The sequence below is a fragment of the Anabrus simplex genome, chromosome 1, assembly GCF_040414725.1.
Source record: "Anabrus simplex isolate iqAnaSimp1 chromosome 1, ASM4041472v1, whole genome shotgun sequence".
Taxonomy (NCBI): Eukaryota; Metazoa; Arthropoda; class Insecta; order Orthoptera; family Tettigoniidae; genus Anabrus; species Anabrus simplex.
In genome coordinates, this window is record NC_090265.1 from 1,786,502,979 (window position 1) to 1,786,523,595 (window position 20,617).

General features: G+C 43.5%; 1 protein-coding gene across 1 annotated transcript in view; it reads right to left on the bottom strand.

Annotated features, from left to right (window-relative positions):
• Positions 1 to 13,844, bottom strand: part of LOC136883262 (monocarboxylate transporter 4-like) — a 178,743-nt gene extending 164,899 nt beyond the window's left edge. The window contains exon 1 of the mRNA XM_067155475.2: positions 13,589 to 13,844. Coding sequence (XP_067011576.2) covers positions 13,589 to 13,808 — 220 coding nt within the window. The 5' untranslated portion in view covers positions 13,809 to 13,844. The remainder of the gene's footprint in view (positions 1 to 13,588) is intronic.
• Between the last annotated feature and the right edge of the window lie 6,773 nt (positions 13,845 to 20,617).

Consider the following 20,617-nt stretch of genomic DNA (forward strand, 5'->3'; position numbering starts at 1 on the left):
CTCTCGCCCTCCGTAAACGAGTCTACTATTTTGCTAGGCAATTTGTTCTCATCTATTCGCGTCACATGTCCCCACCACCTAAGCCGATTTATGCGTACAGTTGAATCCATCGAATTCATTTGTAACGTCGCCTTTAATACCCTCCTGGTATTGTTCCCATCTGATTGTATCAGCGACCATTCTTGATATTTTCAAGTCTGTTACTTCTACGTGTTTACAATTATTTGCTTTACGTCGCACCGATGATCTTATTGTGATAATGGGAGAGGAAAGGGCTGGGAGTGGGAAGGAAGCGGCCATGGCCTTAAATAAGGTACAGCCCTAGCATTTACCTGGTGCGAAAGTGGAAAATCATGGAACACCATGTTCAGGGCTGCCGAGAGTGGGGTTCGAACCTACTATCTCTCGGATGCAAACTCACAGCTGCACGCTCCTAACCGCACGTCCAACACACCCGGTCTGTTACTTCTAACTTATGATGTAGAGGGAGAAATTTTAGACAGTAATCGGTTAGAATGTAGACTTACTGTAGCGATAAAAATTATAGTCTAATCTGCTCAACGGTTATGTTATGAGTTTTACATAAACATGAGGGGTTCCGCCGACCAGAACCCCTAGAATTTATGTTACTCTCACTACATTACGGAAGAGCGGTCTACACGACAACTTCTCATAACAGACTTAGTTTGCATTCAGACCTATTAGTGCACAAACATTTGGGGTCTACTTTTATGAATAAGACACCATCATGAAAATAATGTCCCTTAGGGGGAAATATAGATACAGCGCTGATAGGTCAATCATTCGTCAATACGCAATAGCGCATCTGTAGTTAAATGAGTGTCAATGCGTAACATAAAGTCACATCTCTTGTTAGGATTCTACGCAAACCTGTGGCAAAAGGTCATAAGATTTACCCTATCTGAGACCCCATATATTAGTTGCTTTTGAGAAGAAGACTGGTAGTCGTGTGGCATTGTCGCCGGTTTCTTATGAAGTCAGCTGCTGTTCAAATTCCGGGAAGCTTATTAAGACTTTTAGAAATGGTAATTCACATCCCTCCTGTAGTTCGGATTCCAGGTACAACCGGCGGCAAGGCCGCGACGCTATGATTACGACATGAACAGTCACGTGAAAATACAAACTTGTTTGCGTTTCATTCCTTTACAGCCATAACGCAGATAAGAAGAGCGTAGAGATAGGGACAGACAGTTTTAAACAACGGAAAACCATCTTCAAGGAGACGCCGCCGCGGACTTCAGAACCCGTCCCCGACGCCGGCCGGCATCCTGACACGCTCTCTGACGAGTCTACCAGCCCTAGAGGACACCCAGGTACTGTCAACTGTGGAGACAGCCTACAAACCTACCAATGGGAACGAGCGTCCATGGATAAGGTTACATATTTGAACCTGGCATGTTTCTTAATCTTCTTTGTGTTTGCTATTGTCATTTCCTTTGTCTTTCTTTTGTATGTATTTCGACCACAGTCATTGTAACATGTTTCTTTGTATTTTATAATTCATAATAAAGCACTGGCGGAGTCAGGCTTCACCGGCTTCGTCGCCTTTATCCCTCACTGGCTTGCGGGCTTCGCCCGGTGCTTGCTCCATTACACGCACGCCCTTGTTCGGCTATAAAAGGCGGAGGGTGGACAAGCACTGTGACAGTCAGCAGCCAGGGAGGGAGAAGGCAAGGGACGGGTTCGGAAGTCCGCGGCGGCGTCTCCTGTCCCAGGACCTGCGATTCATGTTGGTGCTGTGCTCGGCTTGGCCCCCCGAGTGCCGCGGCCCCGTCCTCGTCCTCGTCCGCGGCTGTCCGGGGTCGGCCGAGCCACTGGTTGAAACGTGAAGCCCTCCGGCGCCCAAGCTAGGGATTCGGATGTCGCCTGGTCCAATTGTATGGCCTGTGCCCAGCCGCGACTGGTAGCGATGTACAGGAGGTTTGCTCTGGTGGCGAAGTAAGTTCTCTGTGGACCATCGAGGTTGTCCCATGCCGAAAGGCCTCATAAGACCGATTCGATGTCGTGTCGATCCCTGCCAGTTGGTAACAGTAGGAGTTGTTGGTCCAGGTGTCGGGCCAGCTGGAGAACCTTGGCAGGATCGGGGTTTAGCCATCCGGCCGTCACTTCGCGTGGTCTGAGCTGTCTCCATACTGAGGGCTGGTTTTGCTGCTGCTGCTGTGGTGGATGATCCGGATGCTGCTGTTCCATTACGGTGTCGTCGTGGTCGTTGTTTACCATTTTCACACCAGGAAAATGCTGGGGCTGTACCTTAATTAAGGCCACGGCTGCTGGATGTGTCTTTCATGGCGAGGTTAAGAGGGAGGTGCATAAGTATGTCTGCAAATGATGATGAATATTCGGAAAATAGAAGGAAATTCTTCTCATTGGCAGGTTTCTCCACACAACGTAGGCTGGCAGGCGATGAGCGTATGGTGTTCAACCACAATAACGTTGAAATGGAGGCAGAATATAATGAAGGAAGGAGGACAGAAATCCACATCATTTTCAATTTACGCTGTAAGAAATAAGTTTTTTTAATGTTCATTACAGTTTATATATTTCGACCAATTACAATAAAGCATTTTATAATGTACGTAATGAATTACAATTTCCACTATTACATTTCAAGGCGTGCTTAAGAAACAGTTCTATTATAATATTGAGTTAAGAAGGATAAGCTGTGGCTTGTGGGTGTTTGGGTTTAAATTATCTGATAAACTCACCAACAATCCAATCTTGCTTACTGGGAATAAAGTTAGTGAGGCTATTTATTTGAAGGCATACTGGGCATCAGTCTGGTAGAAATATTTACGTAGTTTTACTATAATCTTGGATAGTAAATATCTATGTCCACACTCCCAATGAACCTACCTCTCGCCATTTAGAGGCTGGCTATTATCACTGAACGCCTCTTAAATTTGAAATACTATTTTCAGGAATTCAGTGAAAAGGGAAAGTTACACAACACTACAAAACTGTGCAAAATCATTGTTGCATTAAGTAATTATATTACTTTTTGCTTAATTAATAACAGGATGGAAATACTGTCATTCCCTTCCAAGGAATTGTACATCGTAGTTTGTATGTTAAAGCCGTGTACGTTTGTAGATTTAAACACAAACATTATAACGAGTCAGTTTTCTTTGAATGAATAAATATAATAAAATAAAACAGACTCCTTATATCAAGCGCAGAATAAATAAAACCGGAATATCTTGAAAAGGTCAGGATTTGTTGTTGTTGCGGTTATAGAGTTTTATTTTAAATAATGTACCGTAAGCAGCACTTCGCTGAATAGCGGGGAAAAGCTTCGTAAACACAGTCGAACGTCAATGCTCTGTCGCTTCCCTGCAAAGTGTGTTTGCACTCTTCGTGTGCTCCTTACGTAAGCTGCCCGCATTGATGTCACGTCAGCCCGGCCGGACTGGGCAACCCTCAAGGGGCGCCCAGCTGAGCACCTCTGGGGTAGAGTTTACTACTATCGGCACACTTTATCTTGGTGCATTTACACCCTAGTGCTGAATCGGTCGACCTCGGCAATCTTCGAGATTCGTACTGGCATCCTTTGAAACACAAACTATGACTCGCTTAAGCATCATTGTGCGACATCTGGCGTACACTTTACGTACTAGTACTGTTGTTGTTTACACAGCAAAGCCAAACCATATAATTCATGCTAGGAGCAAGATTCGCATCGAGAAATATATAATTTGTATGTGACATAGTTGTTGGCTTAAGATAATAACTGTTTAGAAACTTCATATCGATCGATCATATTCTCGATTCAATTCAGATTTCATTTTTATTCAGTTGGCAGCACTATCGGAACCGGGACAGCTCCCTCCTTACTTCTCACCCCGTACAGAAATGCGCCAAGATAAAGTGTGCCGATAATATCTTTTTAGTAGGTTAAGTAGGTTTGCATTCTGACCCCTCAGTACCTAAAAACTGGACTCTGAAAATGTATCAATTGATTTTCTGTATTTTTCTTTATTGTGACGTTGATTGATAATTTAGAGTTATTGTTGTTTTTATTAATTTAAAGTTTCAAATTATTTTCTTTCACGTGGAAGTTGTCGTTGTTGCAGCCCGACAACTGTATGTTCAGCACTAATCTTGGTCATCTCGGACATTCTCTTTCTCATCCCATCACAGCCCCCATACCGATGAATGCTGAACTTGGACTTACATGGCTTCCAGAGTGCCCAAAAGCTATTGATTCGACACTAATATTGGTCGATTTCGATGACATTTATCATGTTGCTCCCTACCAACCCACAAGCGCAGTGCTGTTCTACCGTCACATTATTTTACTTTATTCTAAGTAATATGTCTACGGTGGTATTTTAAGACGCTCAAATACGCCAGCCTCATGTTGGTAGATTTACTGGCACGTACAAGGAATCCTTTGGGACTAAATTCTGGCACTTCTGCGTCTCCGAAAATAGTAACATTAGTTAGTGGGACGTAAGAAACAAATAACGTTATGTATACCAAGTTTGGCTGATACTGCAGGTTTGCTTGTGAACACGTAGCCGATATTGCACCTTAACTCTGTGCAACCCGCCAAGTACAGTCATTTAGTGATTTGATTTCAGGATTACTCAAAACTGACTGAACGTAGGGGACCTATCAATGCCTGATGATTGACCGGCAGGTAATTCCGGAGATAATGAAACAAGAATGAAACAAATCGGTCTAGAAGAACGACCGGATGGACTGGTAAAAACTGTTTTGGTGAACTTGTTGGTGATAATCCCGGTCTAGAAAGCCGATAATAAAGGCCGAGAGGATTCGTCGTGTTGACCACACGACAACTCGTAATCTGCAGGCCTTCGGGCTGAGCAGTGGTCGCTTGGTTGGCCAAGGCCCTTCAAGGGCTGTAGTGCCATGGGGTTTGTTTTTGTTTGTTTGTTTGTTTGTTTGTTTGTTTGTTTGTTTGTTTGTTGGTGATAATGGCTCACTAAATTCATATTATTTAAAAACATCCAAGTGTTACTTTTTTCTTCGGCCAACAGGAATATTAATAAAGCAATAACTTTGGAGCTTAATGTTTTGGTATTTGTTACTTGGAATAAGTGAACGTTCCTTTAAAAAGGATAATAAAGTATTCATGTTTGTGACGTTATATCGTTTCAAGACGCGTACACATGATGTAAACTGTTTAATATTTCACGACTGACACAGCGTCCTTAGTGAGATTTACAAAGTTATTTTCTCGTTGGAAGTACGGAAACAAGTTAGCCACGACAGAATTATTTAACCCTCGCTCTAGTGAAAACCCCTAGACCTCTTTAGCATTCTGAACCAGAAGCCGTGTTTACAGGCGGCATATTAAGTGTTGTTGACATTCATATTTCATACAGGCTGAAAGGACAAGGAATTATATTTAAGCGCGCTTGGAGGAAAAAAAGGAAATTTCCCCTTCGTTTTAATTAATACGGTGATATCTAGTTTAGGATATGATCCTTATGGAGGGATTTCAATAGGCTACAGACAAAATTAATTCCTGTATGGATCATTAGTCAGAATCGCTTAAAGGAATATCATTAATTACCACTAATCTGCATTTAGGGCAGTCGCGTAAGTGGAAGATTCCCTATCTGTTGTTTCTTCTTCAATAATTTCAAAGAATTCGGAAATATATTGATAAATTATTCCAATCCCTAACTCCTCTTCCTATAAATGAATATTTGCCCCTATTAGTACCCTTCGATTCCAACTTAATCTTCATATTGTTATTTTCCCTACTCTCAGATCACTACTCATACTTATTCGTCTGCCAATGCCATTCCACGTGACCTCTCTACTGACACATACCACTTGGTTGAGCAGCTCGCCTCCTTTCTCTCAAGTCTTCCCAACCCTAACTTTCCAACATTTTCGTCACTATATTCTTTTGTTAGAAATCACCCAGAACAAATCGAGCTGCTTTTCTTTGGACTTTTTCCATTTCTCGAATGAAGTAATCATGGTGAAGGTCCCATACACTAGAACCATACCCTGATTACGGTCCTTATAATATGTCCTCTCCTTTACATCCTTTCTTTCTTTCTTTCTTTCAATCTATTTATCCTCCAGGGTTGGTTTCCCTCGGACTCAGCGAGTGGTCACACCTCTACTGCCTCAAAGGCAGTGTCCTTTAGCGTGAGACATTGGGTCGGGGATACAACTGGAGAGAATGACCAGTACCTCTCCCAGGCGGCCTCACCTGCTATGCTGAATAGGGGCCATGTGGGGGATGGGATAGACAAGGAAGAGGGAAGGTAGCGGCCGTGGGCTTAAGTTAGGTACCACCTCGGCATGTGCCTGGAGGAGAAGTGGGAAACCACGGGAAATCCGTTCCAGGATGGCTGAGGTGGGAATCGAACCCACCTCTATTCATTTTACCTGCCGAGGCTGAGTGGATCCTGTACCGGCCCTCGTACCACTTTTCAAATTTCGTGGCAGAGCTGGGAATCGAACCCGGGCCTCCGGGTGTGGCAGCTAATCACACTACCCGCTACACCACAGAGGCGGACTATATCTTTTATACAGCCCTAAGTACTCTCATAACCATGTCAAGAGGTCTCTAACCTTTATTTAAAATCCCATTTATATGATTACTATAATTAACATCTTTCCTTATATTAACACCTAGGTACGCACAATGGTCCTCGCCGGGCTGAGTGGCTCAGACGGTTAAGGTGCTGGCCTTCTGACAACAATTTGGCAGGTTCGATCCTAGTTCAGTCCAGTGGTATTTTCAGGGTGATCAGATACGTCAGCTCCGTGTCGGTAGAATATCTGGCACGTAAAAGAAGTCCAGTGGGACAAAATTCCGGCACCTCCGCGTCTCAGAAAACAGTCAGAAGTAGTTACTGGGACGTAATAATAGTAATATTATTATAACAATGATCCCCATGGCGAAATTAAAACTGATAGGACTTTTCTTGTTTGTGAAACTCACAACCTGACGTTTCATCCCATTAGAAGAGAAAACAATATTCTGAACTTGGATGACAGAACAATGGAAATCGGTGACAATAAATAAGTAGGATTTCATAAACAAGTAATGCCAGTCCTTATAGCGATAAAACTGTTATTATTGTTTCAAATTAGGGTCTTCGGAATTCAGTTCCTTTTAATCAGTAATGAGCGTCGAGGCCTTCGGTTTGCAGAGTCCCGGGTTTTATTTCCGGCCAGGTCGAGGTTTTTTAATCGCGTCTACTGAATTTCTCTCTCTTCAGCACTGTCTGTTTGTGTTTGTTCCATTGCACTTCTCTTCATATACACAAAACACACTGAACTACCAGCCTCCATAGAGATATCCACTAGAGAATAGATCCCTCCACAAAGGCAGGAAGGGCATCCGGCAGTAAAACAGGTTCAAATTATCATGTGTTGCACAGTTCATACTGTCACCCTATCATAGTGCCAGGCTGAGTGGCTCAGACGGTTGAGGTGCTGCCGTTCTAACCCCAACTTGGCAGATTCGATACTGGCTCAGTCCGGTGGTATTTGAAGGTACTTAAATATGTCAGTCTCATGTTGCTAGGTTTACTGGAGCGTAAAAGAACTCCCGAGGGACAAAATTCCGACATCTCGGCGTCTCCGAAAACCGTAAAAGTAGTTAGTTTGATTTCCCGATTTAACGCGCTTTAGATTGTCCCTAACAATGTATTAAATCGACAGTTTACTACATTATTGACTAGCTGATGTATCCGTGCTTCACTACGGAATTCTAGATTCTATACAGAATTCTAGGTTAGGTAGTGTACACGTTGTGAGTGAGATTGTATTAAAATTGCACAGCTCTTAACGTTACCCCAGAAACCCGACGGGGAAGTCACCAAACGTCTTTCCTTACGTGAGGACTGGGTTAGGGAGTTTTCATTGTAATGGTAGGCTCTCTAGCCCACCGTCAGTAAAAATCAAGTTGGGGAGTTTTCATTACAATGGCAGACACTCACTCTCCACCTGCCCTTTTTACATCCTCAGAAATACTGCCTTAGTGGTTTTTCCGACTGAAATCAACATAGGTCATTACAATGTAGCCAGTAGGAATGTCGCGATTAAAAAGCAATGCTATCATGTTGAACCCATGACCTTTGAGTGATAAAGAACCTGAGTCCTAAATTCATTACATGAGGCACAATTTAATTCCAGCGCGCCAGGCGAGGAGGGGCTTTGGTTACTTTTTTATTTCTGACCAGATGCGGCACGGCGAGAACAGGTGGGATATTCTCATTCTCACGCAACAGAAATTACGTCACCCACACGTGTATAATGTGCTTCGGTACAAAATTAATTTGGTGCTGAACTATTTTAGCTGAAATTCCGTTTTAAGGAGAATCGGCGACGAAACCGCCGTGGTAAACGCCAGCAGTGCGTAAATGAAACAATTGGTTGTTCGTGGTAAAGATTTTAGGCTGCTAAGTGTCCCAAGAAATAAAATTACCTAGAAGATGGGCCTGTTTGCCTAAACTGTTACATCAACGAAAATATAGTGCCTAGCTTGTGACCTAATTTAAGCAATCATTTTTTTAAAGAGAAATCCTTCATGCTTACCATCAGCACCGCTACCAAACTAAAAAATTATGTGTTATTTCAGAATAAGCCCTAATAACATTTTCAGTGAGGTAAAACTGTGTCAGTAAACTTTTGGCGGTAAATGGGAGTGAGAGAAAAATTTATAAAACGACGAACCACGCCGCGCCATTAGCGATTACCTCATTGTGTCCAGCGGATTCATCTTACTCCATATATGTTTCTCATTGCAAGGTATATGTCCACTCTTCCTGTCAATATACTCATTAGTATCAGTTAGATTAGTTTTTGATTCGCCCGCATTCAACGAACAGGACCACCGCTCGACTGAGCCCTATGTCTAGCCGGCACAAAGGACAGGAAATGGTCCAAGACAGACAGACAGACAGACAGACAGACAGACAGACAGACAGACAGACAGACAGACAGACAGACAGACAGACAGACAGACAGACAGACAGACAGACAGACAGACAGACAGACAGACAGACAGACAGACAGACATTACGGAAAAGTAAAGAGTGTATTTCCTTGTTACTGTGGACATGATCCATACAGAAATACCATTCTTTTCAAATTCTGAGCAATGTACAGACAAAATTCTTATTTTATACACACAGCGTGATTCAGCCTCCCCTTCCAATGTAGTTTTATGCAACCCACAACATTCATTCCGTTCTGAAAACATCTGCCCTGCCGGTATGCTCAGACAACACAACCGGATATTTTGGTATTTACCACCTCACCATGATAGGACGTCGTAATGTTATACTAGTATTAAACATTGGAAGACATGCGTGTGCCTTCTTGATAATATGAATCTGACACGCCGGCGAAACACTAAATTGATATTGTGACCTAATACTTTCTACAAGCTGCACAGTGTGCCGTACGGTTCCGTAGTGTAGTTTGTAAAGGCGTGCAGGAGCGGGCTTGCAAGTTAGGTGGGAGTTTCGAGTCCTGGGCGAAGATTACAAATTTTGAAATTTTTGTTAATAAGTACTGTACGCAATGTAAGTTCAGTACCCGATTTCATGCAAATTGTGTGCGAATGAATGTGTGGACCTAAGAAGGGCCGATTAGTTAGCATGCCGGACACATACGGAACGAAAATAATAGGAACGTAACTGCCCTGACAATGTTTTACCGCAGTAAATGTTCGATGTGATGACCGTTTCGGTTTATGCATATTCGGGTCCGGTGTTCAATAGATCGTCTTGCGCACTGAAGGACTACAGGTGTAATTGCTCGGCAGAAGCCCGTGATGAGTTGCTGGAGCTAGTCACGATTTTCAGCGTTAAAGCCGATGTGATCTGGTGGATCAAGAAATAGGGCCTCATCGTTCTATCCATTTCCCTGGCAGTTCCTCGTTCAGATGGTTTCGAACAGGCAAAGTCGAATGTGGTGGAGCTCCATCCTGTTGCAACCACATCGCCAAACTATCGTGCAAAGCACATCCTCCAGCAGTTGTGGGAGTTCCTGACGCAGAAAATGCAGGTAGTGTGTGCTCCTCAAATAACCCTCAAAGAAATAAGGACCAATCAGGCGATTCCCCAAGATTCCACACCGAACATTCACTCTCCATCGTACTTGATGGGCCGCCTGCCGCACACAGCGAGGATTGTCTGAACTCCAACAGTGCATGTTGTGGCGATTGGCGTTCCCGTTATTGTGGACGCGCGATTCGTCCGAGAATAAGATATGCGATGCGAATGCTGCATCATTGTCCAGCATGCCTAATAGCCACCGACAGAACTCCATTCGAGCTACGAAATCCCACCCATGGAGCTCTTGGTGTAGCTCAAGATGGTATGGATGCAATTTATGTTCATGCAGTATTAGCCAGATGGACGGCTGGCCGGTGTTCACCTGTCATGTAGTCACCCTTGTACTGATGTGTGTATTATTGCGAGCTGCCTTCAGAACGGCGTCGTCAGTTCCACACAATGTAACGGGCGTATGCAAGAATATTTGAAAGATGCAGGATTAGAAACGCCGCTGGCACATTCCGTCGATTGCTAGGCGAACGCCTAACCACATCCGCTACGCTACACTGTTGGAAACACGCTTGTAGTACGACGACAGCAAAATACATGCGCCATCCGGTTCAGTGTTTAAAAGGAATTAATTACTGCACTATTACCTAGTTTTATGCATTGATTCCCTTCTTCGTTATACCCGTCACGAGGCACGACACATTAACGTACTTACATGGTAAAAAAGCGTTCTCCTTTTTCTCAGGTTCAGTTTTCCCTCTGGCTGAGCGAGGGATCCCACCTCTACCGCCTCAAGGTCAGAGTCCTAGAGCGCCAGAATTTGGGTCGGGGGATACAACCGGTGAGGAGGACTAGTACATCGTCCAGGTGGCCTCACTTGCTATGCTGAACAAGGGCCTTTGTAGAGGGATGGGAAGATTGAAAGGGACAGGCAAGGACGAGGGAAGGAAGTGGCCGTGGCCTAAGTTGGGAACCATCCCGGCATTTGCCTGGAGGAGAAGTGGGAAGTCAAGGAAAACCACTTCGAGAATGGCTGAAGTGCGAATCGAACCCACCTCTACTCAGTTTATCTCCCGAGGCTGTGTGGACCCTGTTCCAGCCCTCGTACCACTTTTCAAATTTTGTGGCAGAGCCGGGAATCGTACCCGTGTCTCCAGGAGTGGCAGCTAATCACGCTAACCACTACAACCACAGAGGTGGACTGAAAGGACGTTGCTACATGATTGCAGGGCATCGTGTTATGCGAACGGATGATGTAACATTTCGTTAGGGTTTAGGATCGTGTGCAAAATGTGCTCACTGCACATTAGTACCATGCCGTACGCCTGCAGGGGATTAGCACCCCTATAACCACGTGCCCGTTAGCTGGGCTGCAGCAAACGATATGGGAAGGGGCTGTTGAATCACACTGTACAGATATAGTTGAAATTGTTAATTTAGTTTTAATGTACAATATCAGCTGCTGATGTAAAACTTTTCCCACGGGAGAATAATAGGAAGTTCACTTTTGAGTGGTATCTGCAACTGCCTCTGTATACGAGGATCATCTGTAACAGACAGAGTTCCATTTCCCGAGGTATTCTCTGCCTGATTTCACAAAAGTGTACAACATGCGAACTTCAATAGTGGTATTTGTCCTTATCGCTTATCACACTGAAGATGTTTTCTTTTGATTTAGTCGTGAGGCGTTTCTGCATGGGTCGTGCTAAGCGGCAGATACAACTGTACTGGATCCACACACACATATACACAAAACATCGCAGCAGGCTTTGAGTAATAAAGCAATTATGAAAACCTTCAAAACTGACGCTGAGTTTCGTTTAATCTCTATACATGCCTTTATTCAACTACTACTAGAACTTCTACATTCCTTCCCCGAAACGGACGGCGTGACTCCCATACGGTGATGCCGTCTCTCAGGCCAGGAGAAGGAGATGTTCAGTAAAGATGAGGGGTTGGCGACCGTGGCCTATACTAGGAACTTTCCCGGCATTTACTTTAGCGCAGGAGGACGGAAAACCACCTAAAACCATTCTCAGGGGAGCTGACAGTGGGGACCAGCCCCTCTCCGTATCCCGAATACAGAGGCGTAGGTTCACGGTAGAACCGTGGCGACCCCTTCTCTGCTCGGTTGGTCGGACGCAATGCAGAGCTTTCGGGCCATGCACCAGCCGTGCCCTCTTCTTGTCCGAAGCCCACTCTGCACCCACCGACGCATTTTTTCAAAATTTATTTTGTCTGTAGCAAGTTCATGAGAGTTCCTGGGTGAAAACTATGCCCTTCTACTCATCTGTGTCCATGAAATTTCGATGAGTCGGAAAATATCCATCGCGTACATTGGCGAGTGAAAAACAATTTGTCATGGAGGGAAAATATACACCCATATCAGGAAAGAAACTCCCTCTTCTCAAAAACTGTTAAAATATATCTGTTTTCTGGAATTTTGAGAATAAGAAGGGTTGACGGGCAGGGGTAAGGCTTCGCTTCTTAACAAACGGGTCTTTTCAGGGGAATTGATTTTATTATTTAGTGATTCAGCGTTTTAATTTGGAATAAGCCGAAAAGTGGGGAGGTGACCTGTTAAAACAGGTCGTAAGTTAGCGATGTTTGTAACGAGTGTTCGGCTTCTTGCTCCTTACGACCCGTTTTAAGAGTAGGAATCCTGGGTCGATAGACTGACTGGAGAGGATGCTAGACTTGGTCATCTTGGCTGGTTTGTTTACCTGAAATCTAATAATAGGAATACGAAGTTCCATTCGTATGTTTCTATTATATTTCAGGGTTGGGGCTCTCATCAGTTTACGAAGTATTTTATTTTGGAAGGTCTGTAATTTAGAAAAAGGTATTTTATGAATATAGCTCCAGACCTCACAGCCGTACAGCAGGATGGACCTGAAAAGTAGTAGACCCTGTCTCTGTCTCGATTCGAGCTAGCCGAATGTGTTGAGACTTTTAGCTCTGCGACCGTAAATGTGTCCGGGGTACTATTTCTGAATAATCTAATCTATAACTGCATTGATGTGAGAGGATAAGGAATTTGTCAGATTATGACGTGTAGCCGGATGGGGGTAACTAATTTAAGATTACCTGGGTCGCTTGTAGCGAAGGGAAATGGTGTCATAATTAACCAACGTGGAGATGAGAGCTTTGGGCTTATAGATTACTCCAGAATAGAATTTTCGGGGCGTCTTCTTTATTCCGGTACTAATCACTTCAATGTTGAGAGTTTGATCGATATCACAATTCTGTTCTAACCAGTGTTCACTGAGATGTGACTCAGCGCACTCTTTTGTATGCGCTTCACCTAATCCATGGGTTTTGGGTGCTTTTCCCCAGACCGGAGTGGCGTATTCTAGAATTTTTCTGAGGCAGATCTTTCTTCATAGCAATTTAGTACTCAGATGATGAAAAATCTAGAGAGTGAATGTAATTTATGGTATAAACGGAAACTTTTGACATAATTCTGGGATAATATATCCATCATTCGAAGAAACATACCGTTTAGTGTTTAGTAACGTTTGGAAACAAGTTTGAAAACCATGACTTGTAAGCAAACTTACCGGCGTCCATAGGTGACTGTGGCTCCCCCAGGTGGTGCAGCGCGTACACGTAGAGCAGCCCGAAGGCGAGCTGAAGACCGGAGGTGAGAAGATGGACGAGGAAGCCAGCACCACACACTATCCACCCCCAGCCACCCTCGGGGTAGTAGTGCTGCCTAATGGTGGTGGTATCCACGTCACGTCGCCGCAGCGCCGGGACATTGCGATGCAGACTGTACATGTCACGCTCACAGAGCACCACGGGGCACGAGTCGTCATCGTCCTGCAGAGCGCGTCGAGGTGTCCCTGGGGTACCTGGAGCTCCCGCAGGACGGCCATCTGGAACACGGAGTAGATTGACGGGAAGTTTACTAAAGTGTTATGGTAATGGTGAGCAGATTCCAATAAATATAATAAATCTGGAGGAAATAAATTAAGACAATGCTTCAGTTTACTTTTTGACTGAGGTATCATTATGTAATTGAAATGCACTCTACCGATTTATTTCTTAGTCTATAAAAAATCCACAGTTCTAACCCTTCAGGTAAACAACTCATTGTTGAAAACTTCCTAGGGATATGAGCTACGAATCTTGGGTAAATCAAATGTAATAAAGTATGAGAATATTTTTTTATTTATTCCTAAATTTACAATCCTTTTCATAGTCATCGTTATCCGTTCAATTAGATTGTCAGTTTGCCTTTTTCTACCACTACGAGCGCTAGAGTTTCACTTGAGGCCATATAACTGCATTCGATGTGGACATTAAAAAAAAAACGCCCGAGAATATTGAACAAAGGAACAATTGTTGTTGTTTGAGTCATCAGTCCATAGACTGGTTTGATGCAGCTCTCCATGCCACCCTATCCTGTGCTAACCTTTTCATTTCTACGTAACTATTGCATCCTACATCTGCTCTAATCTGCTTGTCATATTCATATCTTGGTCTACCCCTACCGTTCTTACCCCCTACACTTCCTTCAAAAACCAACTGAACAAGTCCTGGGTGTCTTAAGATGTGTCCTATCATTCTATCTCTTCTTCTCGTCAAATTTAGCCAAATCGATCTCCTCTCACCAATTCGATTCAGTATCTCTTCATTCGTGATTCGATCTATCCATCTCACCTTCAGCATTCTTCTGTAACACCACATTTCAAAAGCTTCTATTCTCTTTCTTTCTGAGCCAGTTATCGTCCATGTTTCACTTCCATACAATGCCACGCTCCACACGAAAGTCTTCAAAAACATCTTTCTAATTCCGATATCAATGTTTGAAGTGAGCAAATTTCTTTTCTTAAGAAAGCTCTTCCTTGCTTGTGCTAGTCTGCATTTTATGTCCTCCTTACTTCTGCCATCGTTAGTTATTTTACTACCCAAGTAACAATATTCATCTACTTCCTTTAAGACTTCATTTCCTAATCCAATATTTCCTGCATCACCTGCCTTCGTTCGACTGCACTCCATTACTTTTGTTTTGGACTTATTTATTTTCATCTTGTACTCCTTACCCAAGACTTCATCCATACCATTCAGCAACTTCTCGAGATCTTCTGCAGTCTCAGATAAAATAACAATATCATCGGCAAATCTCAAGGTTTTGATTTCCTCTCCTTGGACTGTGATTCCCTTTCCAAATTTCTCTTTGATTTCCTTTACTGCCTGTTCTATGTAAACATTGAAAAGGAGAGGGGACAAACTGCAGCCTTGCCTCACTCCTTTCTGGATTGCTGCTTCTTTTTCAAAGCCCTCGATTCTTATCACTGCAGACTGATTTTTATACAGATTGTAGATTATTCTTCGTTCTCGGTATCTGATCCCTATCATCTTCAGAATCATAAATAGCTTGGTCCAATCAACATTATCGAATGCCTTTTCTAGATCTACGAATGCCATGTACGTGGGCTTGTCCTTCTTGATTCGATCCTCTAAGATCAGACGTAAAGTCAGGATAGCTTCACGTGTTCCTACATTTCTTCTGAAGCCAAATTGATCTTCTCCCAACTCAGCTTCAACTTGTTTTTCCATTCTTCTGTAAATAATACGTGTTAAAATTTTGCAGGCATGAGATACTAAACTAATGGTGCGGTAGTTTTCACACCTGTCAGCATCGGCTTTCTTGGGAATAGGTATAACCACATTCTGCTGAAAATCGGATGGGACTTCTCCTGTCTCATACATCTTGCAGACTAAATGAAATAACCTTGCCATGCTGGTTTCTCCTAAGGCAGTCAGTAATTCAGAGGGAATGTCATCAATTCCAGGTGCCTTGTTCCTATTGAGGTCACTCACAGCTCTGTCAAACTCTGACCTCAAAATTGGGTCTCCCTTTTCATCAACATCAACAGCCTCTTCATGTTCCAGAACCAAATTATCTACATCTTTACCTTGATACAACTGTTGGATATGCTCCTGCCATCTTTCTGCTTTGTCTTCTTTCCCTAGAAGTGGTTTTCCATCTGAGCTCTTAATATTCATACACCTAGATTTCCTTTCTCCAAAGGTTTCCTTGATTTTCCTGTATGCAGCATCTACCTTTCCCAGGACCATACAGCCTTCGACATCCTTGCATTTCTCCTTCAGCCATTCTTCCTTAGCTGCCTTGCACTTTCTATCCACTTCATTCTTTAATCGCCTGTATTCTTTTCTGCCCTCTTCATTTCTAGCATTCTTGTATCTTCGTCGTTCATCAATCAGGTCTAGTATCTCCTGAGTTATCCACTGATTCTTAGTTGATCTTTTCTTCCTTCCTAACATTTCTTCAGCAGCCCTACTGACTTCATTTTTCATGACTCTCCACTCTTCCTCTATAGTGTTTCCTTCAGCCTTTTCATTTAGTCCTTGTGCAACATGTTCCTTGAAACAATCCCTCACATTCTTTTCTTTCAACTTGTCTAGATCCCATCTTTTTGCATTCTTTCCTTTCTTCAATTTCTTCAACTTCAGATGGCATTTCATTACCAACAAGTTGTGGTCAGAGTCCACGTCTGCTCCTGGGAAAGTTTTGCAATCCAACACCTGGTTTCTGAATCTCTGCCTAATCATAATGAAGTCTATTTGATACCTTCCAGTGTCTCCAGGTCTCGTCCACGTATACAACCGTCGTTTGTGGTGTTTGAACCAAGTATTGGCAAGGACTAAATTATGATCAGTACAGAATTCAACCAGACGACTTCCTCTTTCGTTCCTTCGTCCCAATCCAAATTCTCCTACTGTACTACCTTCTCTTCCTTGGCCTACCACTGCATTCCAGTCTCCCATCACAATTAGATTCTCGTCACCTTTTACATATTGTATTAAATCTTCTATCTCCTCATATATTCTTTCGATTTCTTCATCATCCGCTGAACTAGTAGGCATATAGACCTGCACTATTGTGGTGGGCATTGGTTTGGTGTCTATCTTGACGACAATAATTCTTTCACTATGCTGGTCGTAGTAGCTTACCCGCTGCCCTATTTTCTTATTCATTATTAAACCAACTCCTGCATTTCCTCTGTTTGATTTTGTGTTGATAATTCGGTACTCGCCTGACCAAAAATCTTGTTCTTCCTGCCAACGTACTTCACTTATGCCAACTACATCTAACTTTAGCCTATCCATCTCCCTTTTCAGATTCTCTAACCTACCACAACGATTCAAACTTCTAACATTCCACGCTCCGACTCGCAGAATGTCAGTATCCATCTTCCTGATGATCGCCCCCTCTCGTGTAGTCCCCACCCGGAGATCCGAATGGGGGACTAGTTTACCTCCGGAATATTTTACCCGGGAGGAAGCCATCATCAGTACATCATTCATACAGAGAGAGCTGCATGTCCTCGGGAGTTAGTTACGGCTGTAGTTTCCCGTTGCTTTCAGCCGTGTAGCAGTATCAACACAGCTAAGCCATGTTGAGTATTATTACAAGGCCGTATCAGTCAATCATCCAGACTGCCGCCCTTGCAACTACCGAAAGGCTGCTACCGCCCTTTCGATGAACCATTCGTTAGTCTGGTCTCTCAACAGATACCCATCCGATATGGTTGCACCTGCGGCTCGGCTATCTGCATCATTGGGACACGCAAGCCTCCCCACCGCGGCAAGGTCACATGGTTCGCAGAGGAGGAAGGAACAATTACAGAATAATAATTATATAAATAAGTTAATTTGGATAGTATTTGAATAAAAACGAATGGGAGTAAAGAAACAAGCAATTTTAGGCTGTTTTTCCGCAATTGCATAGAGACCGGAAGTAATTGTCGAATTTTTTAAAAATTTTGATATAACTGTCCAAGAATCATAATTTGAAACCTATCCGGACCCTTTGGCCCTTCAATTTTTGGCACAATTTAGGAAATGTCTTAATTTTACGTTTTTCATAGCATGGGGACATCATCTTTGTCTGCTAAGGAATATTTCCAACATAAAAAGCCAAATATTATTTAAGATACTTTCTCTCTTTCTTTCTTTCTCTGAAACGATTGAGGCGCTGGCCTTCTGACCCCATGTTCGCAGGTTCCATCCTGGCTCAGTCCGGTGGTATCTGAAGATGCTCAAATACGTCAACTGCGTATCGGTAGATTTACTGGTACGTAAAAGGACTCCTGTGGAACTTAAATTACGGAACCTCAGAGTCTCCGATAACCGTCCCATCGTATTGATACGGGGTCACAGTTTAGTGTCTCGTTACAACCAGCCAATTCGCTTGGTAGCTCGTAAGACCAGCTGAGCTGTCGTCTGATATGAGAGGCAGCATACCCGGTCCAGAAACCGTGGGACGTAAAGCTAATAAACATTATTATTATTATTATTATTATTATTGTGTTCCGTGATTTTCCATTTTCACACCAAGCAAATGCCGGGAATTACGGCCACGGTCAGTCGCTTCCTTCCCAATATTAGCTCTTTCTTGACCTATCGTCGTCGTAAGAACTCTCTATGTCGGTGCGACGTAAACACGAAGACGAAGAAGATGAGATTGACGAGTCAGCTTTAGGTTCTAAGCCACCCATAGTTGTACAAATGCGGATTTAAAAAATACCTGTTTTAAGTGCAGAATTTACAATCAGTCCTATTCAGTGGAATCAGAATCAGACCGTAGAACTGCGCTTTATTGCAGTTTCGTATTCTGAAAGAGGACAAGGGTATCACACACAATCCATTTTGGACCGCGCCTTGCGGAGACGGCTACTGCCGAGCGAACTGGCAAACAGACATTGCGGAGTGACATGGTCAGCGTTTGTTTCGGTTTCTGGACCGGGTATGCTGCCTCTCATATCAGACGACAGCTCAGCTGGTCTTACGAGCTACCAAGCGAATTGGCTGGTTGTAACGAGACACTAAACTGTGACCCCGTATCAATACGAGCTCGCTGAAAGAGTATCTTGGTATCAATTATTTTTATTCCGTAAAGTTGGTTTATGAAATAAAATTTGTATACCAAAGTAAGAGAAAGCCGAGGGTTGGCGTATCAGCGGCTTCAAGACGAACACGTGGGTGGTAAAAATAGCATCCCAGTCATACATTTTCTTAAGAAATTGGCGTGAAAAACGAGAAAACGTTGGTGCACGGCAAGACAAAGGGACTAGGGGAAACAATACACTCGATATCCACGCCCCCGCTGGCAGATGGCAAAAAGTGTGACTAAAAGGTTAGATGAAATTTGTAAAATAACGCAATTGAGCCCATTTATAAATTCATAACCATCATGAACCACCGTGGAGGGGACGGATAGATTTTTAGTCAAGGAGAAGGCGAAGCTCGAACAAAAGGGTAAAATGTATCTCACCCTGACCTAAGTGAGCAGGGGAGGAATCGAATCCAAGAGCGCCAGGAGAGGACGCACAACCGGACTGCCAATGAGAGGAAGCGTCATATTAATTACTATTTGGTGATTGGAGGAGACGGAGAGAAAGCGAAGAAAATGATATTCAGGAAGAAAGTTTATTTAATCGTATGGTGATTATAACTACACATTTATAAGTCCAGGTCCTAGTGTTTCAGCCACTCTATAGCACTTTCTGAAAGATGAAACAGATCGCTGGGGCTTCCAGAGTAGGCATGAAGAGGGCAGCGCAGGATGACATGGTCCATGGTCTGCTCCTCTTCATTACATTCACACATTGGAGAATCCATCCAACCCCACTTATGGCGTAAGAAATTGCAGCATCCATGCCCAGTTCTCAGTCTGTTGAGGCGACACCTTAGTTTTCTTGGGAGGTCGAATCCCTTCATTTTCAGTGTTGGATTTGGGTCATGAGCATTTGTTCCAGATGTTGAAATTGACCACTCATCCCGCCAGCTCTCGTTTAGATTAAAATTATCCCTCAAGAGTCGGCCAGCGAGTATACTTGCTGGTCTCCTAGATCGAAGTCGTCGTGTCGATGGGTAACAAAATTCCTGGTGAACTGGTAATGAGGGAGATGACCAGATCTTCTTTGCTTCTCTCAGCAGAGCTTCCTTTCTCCTCAGGTGGGGTGGTGGGACATGACTAAGTAAGGGTAACCAGTGGCGAGATGTTGACTTTACAGTACCAGTTATGCAGCGCATGGTATCATTCAACTTAGTATCCACTTTATGCACATGTGCCCTTTCCATCCATACCGGGGCACAGTATTCCGCTGCAGAGTAGACAAGACTGATACCCGTTAATCGTAAGCAGTCAGCCGAAGCTCCCCAGGAACTGCCACAAAGCTTGTGCAGGATGTTATTCCTTGTAGCGAATTTGTGAGAGAGTTTGGTGAGATGTTCCATGTAGCTCAGGGTTGTGTCCAGTGTGACTCCTAGATATTTCGGGAACGGGTTGTACTTTAGTTTTTCATCAAGGAATAAGACAGATGGCTCATAGTTTGCGAGTCGGTTGCTGAGATGAAAACATGAAACCTCGGTCTTAGAAGCAGTTAGGATCAAACGCCAAGACTCGAAGACAGTTGCCATTTTGACCAAGTCTGCTAAAAGAATACCTTCTCCATCCTCAAAATTTCTGCTTTGAGCTACCAATGCAATGTCGTCTGCATAGATGAACTTAATAGCTACTAGGGAAGGAGGTAACCGAGATGATAACATTAGCC